Source organism: Populus euphratica, unplaced genomic scaffold, assembly GCF_000495115.2.
Source record: "Populus euphratica unplaced genomic scaffold, PopEup_1.0 scaffold441.1, whole genome shotgun sequence".
Classification (NCBI taxonomy): domain Eukaryota; kingdom Viridiplantae; phylum Streptophyta; class Magnoliopsida; order Malpighiales; family Salicaceae; genus Populus; species Populus euphratica.
In genome coordinates, this window is record NW_011500323.1 from 81,233 (window position 1) to 94,854 (window position 13,622).

Genomic DNA, 13,622 nt, shown 5'->3' on the forward strand with positions numbered 1-13,622 from the left:
AAAGAACATGAAGAGAGATATTCTTCTTCATGGAATTCTTTCTCTGAACAGTCATGAAGTCATTTGTTAGTCTTCCATTCTCATCAATAACAAGTATGGGACTCGGCAACTGCGAAGTTGCAGTAGCTGTTCTTCTGTTTCTATCGTGTTCCTGTTCAGTTTATGGTGAAGCAGGAGATACCATTACTCCTTCTCAACCCATCAAAGATCCAGAAGCTATAGTCTCTGCCGACAATAAGTTCGAACTGGGATTTTTCAGCCCAGTTAATTCAACATATCGATTTGTCGGAATATGGTATTGTAATATATCAGCAGAAACTCAAGTACTCTGGGTGGCCAACAGAAACAACCCAATCAACGATTCTTCTGGGATGATGACAATATCTGAAGATGGAAATCTTGTGGTTTTGAATGGTCAGGAAGAGGTTCTGTGGTCGTCAAATGTTTCAATTGGGCTCTATCAGACAACTGCACAGCTTACTGATGATGGAAACCTTGTTTTGAAAGCTGGACCGAATGGAAACCTTGTATGGCAAAGTTTCCAGCAGCCTATGGATACTTACATACCAAAGATGACACTTAGTTCTAACGCAAGAACTGGGAAAAAGACACTGCTAAGGTCATGTAAAAGCTCATCTGATCCTTCTGTTGGAAATTTCTCTGCTGGTCTCAATCCATTAGGAATTCCTGAGTTCTTCATCTGGTACAATGGTCGTCCATTTTGGCGTAGTGGTCCATGGGGTGGTCAGAATTTTATTGGAATACCAGGAATGTATTCTTCTGTGTATTTAAAAGGATTTAGTGTACAAGAAGAAGCAGATGGCACTTTCACTCTTAGTTTAATTCAAGACCCAGTTATCCGTGCAACGTATGTTGTGACTTATAATGGAAAATTTATAGAACAATACTGGGATTATGAGAAGGGAGGTTGGGAGTATACCTGGGAAGCTCCATCAACTGAGTGTGATATTTATGGCAAGTGCGGGCCATTTGGAAGCTGCGATGCACAGAATTCACCTATCTGCACATGTTTAAAAGGGTTTGTTGCAAAAAATAAAGATGAATGGAACAGAGGAATTTGGACTAGCGGATGTGTTAGGATGACATCTTTGCAGTGTGATGGAATACAAAATGGTAGTGAAGTGGGAAAAGATGGGTTTATGAAGCTAGAGATGATGAAGGTGCCAACCTTTGCCGAGTACTGGTCATCTCCGTCATCCGAACAAGAATGCAAAGATGAGTGCTTGAGGAATTGTTCTTGTGTCGCTTATTCATATTATAATGGTTTTGGCTGTATGGCATGGACAGGAAACTTTATTGATATACAAAAGTTCTCTGAAGGAGGGACAGATCTGAACATTCGCCTGGCGTATACAGAACTTGGTAATAATAATAATATTTTCTGATTTCCTTTCACTAGTGTTTCGTTTATCAGATGTGCATAACTAGTGTAGATACATCGAGTTCTGTATCAGGAAGAGAAAATATTGATAAGTTTTTTCATATTTCCATTATACTTTTCTTAAATAACCATCAGTACAATTTTTTAGTTGCAGATAACAAGAGAAACATGAAAGTAATCATCAGTATGTCAGTGATTGTAGGAGCCATAGCTATCTGCATCTGTGTGTTTTTTTCTTGGAAGTGGATGGCTACACATAGAGGTAATATGCTACGTCGTATTAGCTTACTGGACTTCTAAACTTAACCATTTTTACAAGAAAAGAAGAAAACAATTCTCTAATAATAACGATACTTCCACTTCAATTCAGAAAGGAATTTGATAAGTGCGGAGACCTTATCGTCAGAAGCTCAAGAAACAGTTTTTGATGGAAACTTGCCCGAAAACATCAGGGAAGCTAAACTTGAACCATTCTTCAAATTACAAATTCTTGAAACTGCTACAAACAACTTTGACATATCCATGAAGCTTGGGCAGGGCGGCTTTGGTGCAGTATACAGCGTAACTCTTCTCAACTAAAGGTTCTTTACAGTTATTTAGAGCAAATAGGTATTTATCAGTTTGATATGACATTGCAGGGAAAATTGCCAGATGGACAGGAAATAGCTGTGAAAAGACTTTCTAGAACTTCTGGTCAAGGGCTCGAAGAGTTTATGAATGAAGTCGCGGTGATTTCTAAACTCCAACACAGGAATCTTGTGAGACTTCTTGGTTGCTGTGTTGAAGGAGAAGAGATGATGTTGGTTTATGAGTACATGCCGAATAAAAGCTTGGATGTATTTCTCTTTGGTTAGGGCTACAGCTCTGCTTTGTTTAGCTACTACTTTTCTTGACTCATTTTCAATTTCATAGATCATAAGTTTCAAGCAGGAGAAGCAGATCGCTACTTTTCTTGACTCATTTTCATTTGCCCTTGTTTTCTCATGATGTTTTCTGGATACAATCTGTTTAGATGCACTCAGGAAAGGACAACTAGATTGGAAAAGGCGCTTCCACATTATTAATGGAATTTGTCGAGGTCTTCTTTACCTTCACAGAGATTCTAGACTAAGAATTTTTCATAGAGATCTGAAGCCAAGTAACATCTTATTGGACCACGAGCTGAATCCAAAAATTTCAGACTTTGGAATAGCCAGGATTTCTGGCGGCAATGAAGTGAATACTACCAGGGTTGTAGGAACCATGTAAGTATTTTTATTTTTTTTTCACTCCTATGACTGTTTCTCTAATTTGAGCTCAGAAAGCTGTTATGCTTATGCAGTGGCTTTATGTCCCCTGAATATTTAATGGAAGGAAGATTTTCAGAGAAATCAGATGTGTTTAGCTTTGGAGTTTTGTTGCTGGAGATCGTGAGCGGGAGAAGAAACGCTCATTTTTATAGCAATGAGCATGCTTTGAGTCTTGTAGGATTTGTATGCCTGTCCGCCACACTGTCTGAGATACATTTGGAAAGCACCTTTCAATTTCTGATACTATTAAACGTGCAAACTCTTACTTGTATGATTGTATCAACATTTGCAGGCTTGGAAACTGTGGAATGAAGGTGACATTGCAGCTTTGGTCGATCCTACAATATCAGATCCATGTTTTCAGGTGGAGATATTCCGATGCATGCATGTTTGTCTGCTGTGTGTGCAAGAATTGGCGAAAGATAGACCGGCCGTGTCAACTATCATTTCCATGCTAAATAGTGAAATTGTGGATCTTCCCACTCCAAAGAAACCAGCATTTGTTGAAAGGCAGAGTTCCTCGGGTACAGAGTCCTTTCCTCAGAGCCAGAAGATAAATTCCATTAACAATGTGACAATTTCTGATCTTAAAGGCCGATAGAGGTCAGAACATGTTTACTTTTCTGTTTGATCATTCTGAAATGTTATATAACATTACATTGCTTGGAATGACTTGGTAAGATTGACATCAGAAAGTTACTTTTGTGGTATTTGTATTCTACTTCCATATTAAAGAAAATAAGAAAACTCGGAATGTTGACAAAATGCTCGAAATGACGGCTTCTGTACCTCCGTTACGAAAAGATGTGTTTTCATTTAGAGAATCTCGGTCTGATTTACCTGCAAAAACAAAACACTGGAGCTTTGTCCACATGTTAGGTAGAATACGTTGCCACCGCCTTCACAGTTTGTGGTGCTATTTGGTTGAAGAACTTGCTGGCAGCAATGGGTCATTCAGCAGAAGACGATGACTATATAGGTGCATAACGAGGCAGCAATCAAACTAGCCAAGAATCCAGTACAACATGGGAGAAGCAAACACATCGGTATATTTCATTTTATTCGTGAACATGTAAAATAAAAGACAGTTGAACAAAAGTAATGTCAGCGGCAGATATTTTCACCAACCCAGAGTCTTTTGGAAGCTTTGTTAAGATAAGAGAAATGATTAGAACAAGGGAATTGCAGCTTGAAGGGGAGTGCAATTGGTTTCTACTATGTCTATATCTAAATTAGATTAGTTTCCAATTAGCTTTATCAGGATTGTTTAGATTAGTACGATTGTTCTTATCTTTAGCTTGTAATCTCCATGTATAAGGGTCATGAGAGCAGGATTCAGATTAACAATAATAAGGAAACTGCAAGTTTCTTCGTCAAAGCTGGGTTTGGCAGCTTGTTTACGAAACAGTTCATAACTATTAAAGATTATGGTCTTATATCATAATGTATAATAAAAACAATTCAATATATGAGCTCAATTATGTTAGATTGGTACCTAAAATATGCTATTATTGCACTGAAAATTTGTTTAAAAAACAGTCCTCATTATCATTGTGATGATATACAGCAAGTTCTTTTGACCTGCCTTTTTAGACTTCTTTGGTGTAAATAGCACTCGATGGTTTTAGAGTATAAATTTAATCATCACCCACGTAAATATTGCAGGCAGTGTCAAAATAGACCAACTAAAACAATAATTTTAAGAGCTTATAGGCAACACCTAACAGGAGCAGGTCAATCATCTGAGGCAGGTGAATGTCTTGTGAAAATATCATAGAAAAATAAAAATGTTATTTTCCAAGCTAGTTGATCAGGTTCATCCTGAATAAATTTCACTATTTTAATATAACAAGGTCAAAATTTTACAGTAAAACATAACCCTGCTTATGTAATATAACAGTGTGGTTAAACATTCTTTATCCAAGGAAAATAACAAAAAACATAAAAAAAATTCCTACTTTTAATTGCTAAACATAGTTTATCTTTGAAAAACAATATTTTGATTGGAATTAAGTAAAAGGACTGGAAAAGAAATATTCTTGTTCATGGCATCCTTTTTCTAAACTATCAGTTAGCCATTTGTTAGTCATCCATTCTCATCAATTACAAGTTATGGGACTTGGCAACTGCGAAGTTGCTGTAGCTCTTCTTCTGTTTCTATCGTATTCCTGTTCAGTTTATGGTTATGCAGTAGATGCCATCACTCTTCTCAACCCGCCAAAGATCCAGAAACTAGAGTACCTGCCGTAAATAAGTTCGAGCTTGGATTTTTCAGCCCAGCTAATTCAACAAACGATATGTCGGAATATGGTACAGTAATATATCAGTTGCAACTTAAGTACTATGGGTAGCCAACAGAAACAAGCCAATCAATGATTTTGTCACGACATGATCCCTGGATTCATGACTTGCAGATAAACAAGGTCCTCTATCTACGTTTTTTATCATATACGAACCTAAACTTGCATATAAATTTTTTTCTATGTAAATCGGAGGACTAAGTAGCATTTGCTATCATAATTAATTTCATAATAAATTTGCTATCATAATTACTTTCATAATATGTATTAACATCTTAATACAATCCTTAATATAGATTCAGCGAATATGGAGCATTTGACTAGACATAACATAATAGCATTAATTATAATAAAAAAACTTGGTTCTAGAAGTCCAAAAAAAAAATAACCTAATAAAATAATGTTATACGCCTAAAAATAATAAATAATAAAAAAGTAAATTTAGCAATACATTGAGTAAATAATATTTAATATATATTTATAATATAATACAACAATAAGTAATATATACAAGTTTGGCTTCTGTTTTTACAAGTGAGTTTCACAAGTAGTCATAATAAGAAATATCATGAGGTAATACTCATCATAAAATTAATATACAATAAACATGACATTTTAAAATATGAAAAGATTAGCCAATCACATGTTGGTGACTTCCCCTGCCAGCTATGATTTAAAATTATAATATATACAAAGTCTAACATTTCCATGTTAGTACGACTATTCTGACCAGAAGAGTAGTTGGAGCTCCCTAAGAACCCTTGTCTATTCAAACTCCAGCCTTTCACTGTATCCCATGCATTGAACTTACCTATTCAAACCTTGTAAGCTCAAAAATCTTTTTCATGTTTTAATGATGTTGTGCTGTGGCTATATGGGCTCCTCATGAATATGCAATGGAGGGTAGATTTTCGGAGAAATCAGATGTCTTCAGCTTTGGGGTTTTAGAGATTGTAAGCGGTAGAAGAAATGCTACTTTCTATTGGAATGAGCAAGCCTTGAGTCTTTTAGGATTTGTATGTCCATACAACTCAATGCATCATAAGTCATATGTAAAAGCTTGAATTTTCGTTTCCGACAAATTTTAAACTGCGACATGCTTATTTCTATTACTATTTCGCTTTGCAGGCATGGAAATTATGGAATGAAGGCAACATTTCAGCTCTAGTAGATCCCGTAATATCCGATCGAAGTTCACAGAAGGAAATATTTAGATGCGTACATGTTGGCCTACTGCGTGTTCAAGAGCTTCCAAAAGATAGACCAACAGCATTTACTGTCATTTCAATGCTGAATAGTGAGATTTCTTCTGTTTCAACTCCAATGCAACCCCCATTTGCTGAAAGGAAACGCCACTTGCGTTAAGAGACATTACTTCATCAAAGCCATCAACAATATCCCAGTAATAATGTGACACTCACAATTGTTGATGGCAGATAATAAGTTCCTGTTTCAATTATTTTTCTTGTAACGTATGCTGCTAGATCGTGGATTATCATTGTTGAAATGTGCAAACGTTAAATGTTCTTTCTGTTCTGTATTAAGGCTGAATCCGAAAATCCGACATGCCTCTCGAAGAGTAATATGGGCTTTTCAAGGTATTTTACTTATCCACTGAGACAATCTTGTTACTAACTGTGCTTTGATTGGTTTTAATGATTGTTTACTAGCTTTCCATCATATTCAGGCGCATGTATAATTAGAAGCTAAATCTATGCTCTAGGTTACAGATAACATAGGGCATCCACGTAGAATCAGAAATATGAAACAAAAAGATAGGCAGTTAAAGACAAGATTGGAACCCCTTTAATAATGAAACGTGGAGAAATCTACAAGTGCTAAACCATAGTTCTATTGATTCCGATAGCTGGCACACTGGTTTCTCTTTTCTACAAATTTTTCACACGGTACTCATTTCAAAATTTTCCGCCTCTTTAAGTTGTTTTCCCTTCATGCTATATATTATACTAGTGATAGCAGAGTCCTCCCTCATGTATCACATTAGCATCTAGCAGGATTTTCTCAGTGTTGAAGTTCTAATAGGTTTTTCATGAGTATTGTAGTTCCCAAATCTCCTAAAAAATTAAATTGGAAATTTTAGATTGTAATTTGGGCATGGAGGTATTCTGATGTAGCAGCAGATTTATGAACAAGATTAATAGGAAAACTGTCTTGTTGCGACAAATGACTTGACTCGCAAAAACGAGAATACATAAATTTTGATTCTACCTTTGGATGGTGCTCAAATTTCACAACTAGATTTTATAGACCATGTTCTATAATGGATTTGCTGGCTATAATCAACTGTTCTGGAAAGCTTTCAGATTAGGAAAGATAGGTATGTATTCCACAGGCAGGGGTTGGTCGGATTAGATGTCACTACCTTATTTTGGACATGAAGTGTTTGTCGTACCTGAAGTGGATATACATTTATGGGCTTTCAAAAACCATCTAAAGAAACTATGTGCTCCTCCTGGCTGTGGAATATGGATAAGATGCATTTAGGTGGCTTTATAATCATAAATCCATCTACTTGCACTCCGGAACTTACATGTAATATTTGGTGCATGCATGCACCAAAACTGAAATGAGGTTGTCCTTCACAAGTGCTGAGGAGGAATTGAGATTGATGTCAACGTGGTCAAAACTCTTAGCATCAAATTCAGTTTTGTCGTTTTTCATGGATTCAATGGAAGCAACCAAGTTATTTCACCGAGCTTTATCGCATCCCGCTCTGGGACTAAATTGAATTCCAACTTGAGAAAAACAACCCAGAAGGGAAACCTTATGTTAGTCCCCCGATTATCTGCAAATTCTCAATGAGGTCTCCGTTATAGGTTTTGTTTTTTTTTCTAACTAGCATAAGAGTGGGGCAATCTTCCCGCTAATACTTTCGTTTTTCATAAAGTTTAGTTGCTCTGGCAGCAAGGCCCTTTGCTCACTAGTTCCAGCGGATTCTTTCAAAGACCTACAGCCCACTGAGGCAGAGATCGGAGTTAAGGAAGAAGGCTAAAATTAAGAGCCCCATCTGTTCACGAATCAGGAAACGTTCCAATTGCATCATGATCTACTGCTGATGGAAAATTGACACATTGCTGTACTCTTTAGACAAGTTGGGCACTGATAGACCCTGCTTTGTCTTCTTATATTCACAAGTCTTGATGGCAACAGGAGAGAACAAGAGAAAACATTAAATATAACAAATTGTGGAAGGATAGAACTTTCTTGCGCTGTTTAATGTTGGAAACTACCAATAGGCCTCCCTGGTCTATTTTGGCCTTTGTGATGAGCAGCCTCTTTCTTACGAAAGTCCCAATATAGGAAGTTTGAATGGATTTGGGAAGATATAGGAAGTTTGAATGGATTTGGGAAGGATATAGGATTAATGCAATCTGTGCGAAAACTGACACTGTTTGTACATTGAACTTTTGGCAGAAACGTCAATTCATCAACCCATGTAAGGACAGTACGCGGATAAGAACATGGCTGCCAATTGAGAAATTGAAGTAAATAAATAAGCCTCATAGGAAGCATCTCATGCTCATCATGAAGTAGAAATTAGAAGTTATGGGAATTGGCAGAGGCAAAATTTCAATAGCTCTTCTTCTCTTAGTATCTTCTCTTTGTGTAGAGATTATCAGTGCCATAGATACCATCACATCAACTCAAATCCTCAAGGATCCAGAGGCTATAGTCTCTTACGGCAGTATCTACAAACTGGGATTTTTCAGCCTTGTCAATTCTACCAATCGGTATGTAGGAATTTGGTTTAATGAAATTCCTGTGGTGACTGCCTTATGGGTAGCTAATAGAAACAAACCTCTCAATGACTCATCTGGAATTTTGACCATATCCGAAGATGGAAATCTTGTAGTTTTGAATGGGCAGCAAGAGATTCTCTGGTCAAGTAACGTTTCAAACTCTGTTTCAAATTCAAGTGCACAGCTCTCTGACACTGGAAACCTTGTTTTGCGAGATAACAACGGAGAAATCAAGTGGGAGAGCTTCCAACATCCTTCCGATACATTCTTTTCCAATATGAAATTAAGTGCCAATAAAAGAACGGGTGAGAAGATTCTTATAACATCGTGGAAAAGCCCTACTGATCCATCCATTGGAAGCTTCACTGCTGGTCTAAATAATCTAGGCATACCTGAGATGTTCATATGGAAGGATAATTATCCATATTTTCGGAGTGGTCCATGGAGCCGTCAGGTCTTTATTGGAGTTCCTTATATGAATTTTGCAACTGTTTATGGGCTCAATCTAGTAGATGATGGTGAAGGTATTATTTATCTAACTTTCACTTACGCTAATCACTCCTTGTCGAGCTTTGTGTTGACTTCAGAAGGGCAAATGGAGGAAACACGTTGGGAGGATGGCATGGAGGATAGGACTGTTCTATGGAGTATTCCACAATCGGAATGTGAATTGTACGGAAAATGTGGGCCTTTCGGAAACTGTAATTCACGGAAATCACCTATTTGCAACTGTTTAAGAGGGTTTCAGCCAAAAAACCCAGAAGAATGGTATAAAGGGAACTGGACTAGTGGTTGTGTCAGGAGGAAATCATTGCAGTGTGAGAGACTAAATAATGGGAGTGAAGCTGCAGGAAAGAATGATGGACTTTTGAAGCTAGGTAATATGAAGGTGCCGGACTTTGCTCAATGGTCTCCTTCGGATGAAAATGAATGCCGAAACAAGTGCTTGACAAATTGTTCATGCATAGCTTATGCATATTATTCTGGTATTGGATGTATGTCATGGAGTGGAGATGTAATTGATCTACAGGAGTTTTCCACAGATGGGGCTGATCTTTACATCCGCTTGGAGTATTCAGAATTAGGTAAATCTCTTTATCATCTGCCTGATTTCCTAGCAAGCTTATAATGATTTAAAGTCATTTGCTGTTAAGTTAATTCAAAGAGATCTGACTTGCAGATGGAAACAGTAGACAAAAAGTCATTGTCATTCTAACTGCTATTTTAGGAACAATCAGCATGGCCATGATCTGTGCTTTTTTGATATGGAGGCTCATGTCTAAACATAGAGGTAATAAGAATATGCAAATAAATAGAACTAAACGATTTGAAAAACATGCAATTTCAACTAAGACTTGCATCTTGAATCTAACTCAGCGAGAAAGGAAAGGGGTGAGAAGTTGCGTTCTGATAAGAACTTAACACATCAAACTTTTTTTGATGGGAACATGCCTGGAGACAGCATGGACCAAGTTAAACTCCAGGAACTACCTCTTTTCAGCTTAGAGAGGCTGACTTCCGCAACAGACAACTTTGATGCATCGAATAAGCTCGGTCAGGGTGGTTTTGGTCCGGTGTACAAGGTAATGCTGTTTCTCTAGTGGCGTTTATGGTTAATGAAATTGAACAGCTACATATAAAGTGGTGTGATTGTCTAGGGAAAATTGCCAGATGGACAGGACATAGCTGTGAAAAGACTGTCAAGAGCATCTGGGCAAGGGCTAGCAGAATTTATGAATGAGGTTGTTGTGATCTCTAAACTTCAGCATCGAAACCTCGTGAGGCTGCTGGGTTGCTGTGTTGAAGGAGACGAAAAGACGCTGGTCTACGAGTATATGCCGAACAACAGTTTGGATGCAATTCTTTTTGGTTCGAACTACTGCCCTTCCTATATGCTAACTGCATTACATGTGAATCAGATTACCTTCTTTGATCATTCATTTTTTAACCTTGCGTGATTTCGTTTGTTTCTTGCTTGAATATATATAGATCCACTGAGGCAGGAATCTCTAGATTGGAAAAAACGATTCAGCATCATTGAGGGAGTTTGTCGAGGTCTCCTTTATCTTCACAGGGATTCAAGACTAAGAATTATTCATCGAGATCTGAAGGCAAGCAACATTTTGTTGGACCAAGAACTCAAGCCAAAAATCTCAGATTTTGGAATGGCAAGGATATTTGGTGGCAATGAAGATCAAGCCAATACTGGAAGGGTAGTTGGAACCTTGTAAGAGCCCTTTGATTTTCTATATTCAAGTTCCTCCCTTTACAGCATCACATGCATTGAGCTCACCTATTCAAACCATGCAAGGTCAAAAATCTTTCTCATGTTTTAATTAATGATGTTCTGCAGTGGCTATATGGCTCCTGAATATGCAATGGAGGGTAGATTTTCGGAGAAATCAGATGTCTTCAGCATTGGAGTTTTGTTGTTGGAGGTTGTAAGCGGGAGAAGAAATACTAGTTTCTATGGGAATGAGCAAGCCCTGAGTCTCTTAGGATTTGTATGTCCCAATGCATCATAAGTCATATGTAAAGCTTGAATTTTCGTTTCTGACAAAATTTAAACCGCGGCATGCTTATTTCTATTACTACTTCGCTTTGCAGGCATGGAAATTATGGAATGAAGGCAACATTTCAGCTCTAGTAGATCCAGTAATATCCGATCCGAGTTCACAGGCGGAAATATATAGATGCATACATGTTGGCCTGTTGTGTGTTCAAGAGTTCCCAGAAGATAGACCAACAGCTTCTACTGTCATTTCAATGCTGAATAGTGAAATTTCTCATCTTCCAACTCCAATGCAGCCGCCATTTGCTGAAAGGAGACACCACTTGAATGAAGAGATATTACTTCATCAAATTCATCAACAATATTCCATTAATAATGTGACACTCACAGGTGTTGATGGCAGATAATGCAAGTTCATATTGGAAAAATTTTAAGCTTCATGGGCCGGAGTGAAACCTTGAGAAATCTGTGAGTGTTAAACTATAGTTCCACTGATTCTGATAGCTTGCACCCTGGTTTTCTCTTTTCTACGAAATTTCCCACCTCTTTAGTTGTTTTGAAGCATTGATTGCTTTGAAATTAGTTGAGAATCATATAGCAAGGGTGTATTTGAATTTTTGTGAATTTTAAAATATGAAGCAGAGGTCGCCTCATTCATCTTATTTTTTTTTTAATTCTAGGATGTAAGCATAATATGATCTTAAGTGCTATTTATTTCATTTAATTCTAGGATGTAACCCTAATAGTCATATTTTGAAAGATTATAAAATTATTGAGATTGATTTTCAAAAATCTGAAGAGTACTTTGGAATTGGAAGAAGCATGGCTTCCTCTCACGCTGAGAGGTCGACCCTATCATATGTTGAAAGGGGCTCATCCACCACAAGCATGATGAAAACGTTCGGCCCTACCATATTATTTTTTCTAATTAGTTTCATTTAATTCTACAATTGTTTTTAAAAAGAAATAATTTTTTTTATTTCTTTATAAGTTAGATTTCTTTTTTTATATATATAAGTTTAGAGGTTGTTTAGGAATATAGTTGCAATTATTATTTAAAATATTTTTTGTTTAAAAATATATTAAAATAATATTTTTTTTATTTTTTTTAAATTATTTTTTATATTAACACATCAAAATTATCAAAATTATCTGAAATCACTAATTTAAAAAAATAAAAAAAAATTATTTAAAAAAATACTTTTAAAAAGCAAAAAATAAAGTTCTATTTTATAGAATTTTAAAGTATTCATTTGTAATTAATTTAAAAATATTAAAATATCTTTTTATTTTTTATTTTTAATATTATGATATTAAAAGTATTAAAAAACATTAATTTAAATATATTTTTTAAGTGAAGAATACTCTAAATAAGTATCCAAACGCAAAAGTTACCACATTTCCAAACGCATATCTGGGATTTATATTTTTCTAGTACTTGTTTTATAATCAACTGGTGAACTTATCCACATGTTCTCTTCCTGGTTCCAATCCTGCATCACCGTCAAAATCTAGGGCTCTTAATTTCAGTGGGCACCAAAACTTCATTCTGTAGAAGATAAACCTACAGAGCTCCTAGCTACTGTAATTTCAATATTGAATAGTGATATCCACAGAAGCTGCCATTTTCTGAGAGGAAGGAATTCCCACTTCAATGCAATGTAGAGTTACTTCATCTAAACACAGAAAGATTTCCATTGATACAGCCACAGTTTCTCGTGTCTGGCGGCAGAAAATTAAATCCTGTCAACAAAAATAAAATAAAATACTAAAAGACGACAAGAATAAATATTTTAATTCAAATATTTATTATTGAATATTTTCTTTATTAATATCTTGATATAAAAATTCTACTCAAGCAGAAACAATACAAAAAAAATAAAATGGTAAGCATAAATAATAAAGAATTTTTCATTCATGTATGCGGACAAGGGGTGATCAGATCAATTAAGGAAAAATTAGATATCACAAAATCATAAACAATAATTCAGTAGCTAACCATAAGCCTTTGAAAGATTAAAATATTTAAAATAAAAATAAAATTACTTGACCAGAGTATCGTATAAAATTAATCAACTGTTAAATATGTTAATAAATACAAAAGTAAGTCAGTATAACTTGTTTAACTTGGCTAGCCAAAAGTGAAATAGTTATTATGCTTAAATGATGATGAAGTTAAAAATATAATTTCACACTACCATCATTTTAACATCTACCTAACCTTAGCTTAAAGGTATAATAACATATATTATCAAATAATTAAATGATAAAATAAAAAGTAGAAAGTAAAATAGACAAATAGCAACACATTATATTAACATGTAAAATTTAGAACTAGAATAATGGAAACAATCATAA

The 13,622-nt window shown here is 35.7% G+C and overlaps 2 protein-coding genes across 2 annotated transcripts in view; both read left to right on the forward strand.

Moving 5' to 3' along the window:
• LOC105113604 (uncharacterized) overlaps positions 1-12,050 on the forward strand; it is a 56,907-nt gene extending 44,857 nt beyond the window's left edge. Inside the window, 14 exon segments of the mRNA XM_011009842.1 lie at positions 770-1,383; positions 1,551-1,664; positions 1,773-1,963; positions 2,041-2,251; positions 2,415-2,646; positions 2,724-2,865; positions 2,984-3,304; positions 8,544-9,837; positions 9,933-10,043; positions 10,130-10,335; positions 10,411-10,621; positions 10,742-10,979; positions 11,106-11,256; positions 11,360-12,050. Of these exon segments, the coding sequence (XP_011008144.1) occupies positions 770-1,383; positions 1,551-1,664; positions 1,773-1,963; positions 2,041-2,251; positions 2,415-2,646; positions 2,724-2,865; positions 2,984-3,304; positions 8,544-9,837; positions 9,933-10,043; positions 10,130-10,335; positions 10,411-10,621; positions 10,742-10,979; positions 11,106-11,256; positions 11,360-11,671 (4,348 nt within the window). The 3' untranslated portion in view covers positions 11,672-12,050.
• On the forward strand, positions 5,830-6,563 carry LOC105113603 (G-type lectin S-receptor-like serine/threonine-protein kinase At1g11330). The gene is made up of 2 exons (XM_011009841.1): positions 5,830-6,007; positions 6,120-6,563. The coding sequence occupies exons 1-2, from the start codon at positions 5,888-5,890 to the stop codon at positions 6,354-6,356; spliced, it is 357 nt and encodes a 118-aa protein (XP_011008143.1). The 5' UTR covers positions 5,830-5,887; the 3' UTR covers positions 6,357-6,563.
• Positions 12,051-13,622: the final 1,572 nt, after the last annotated feature.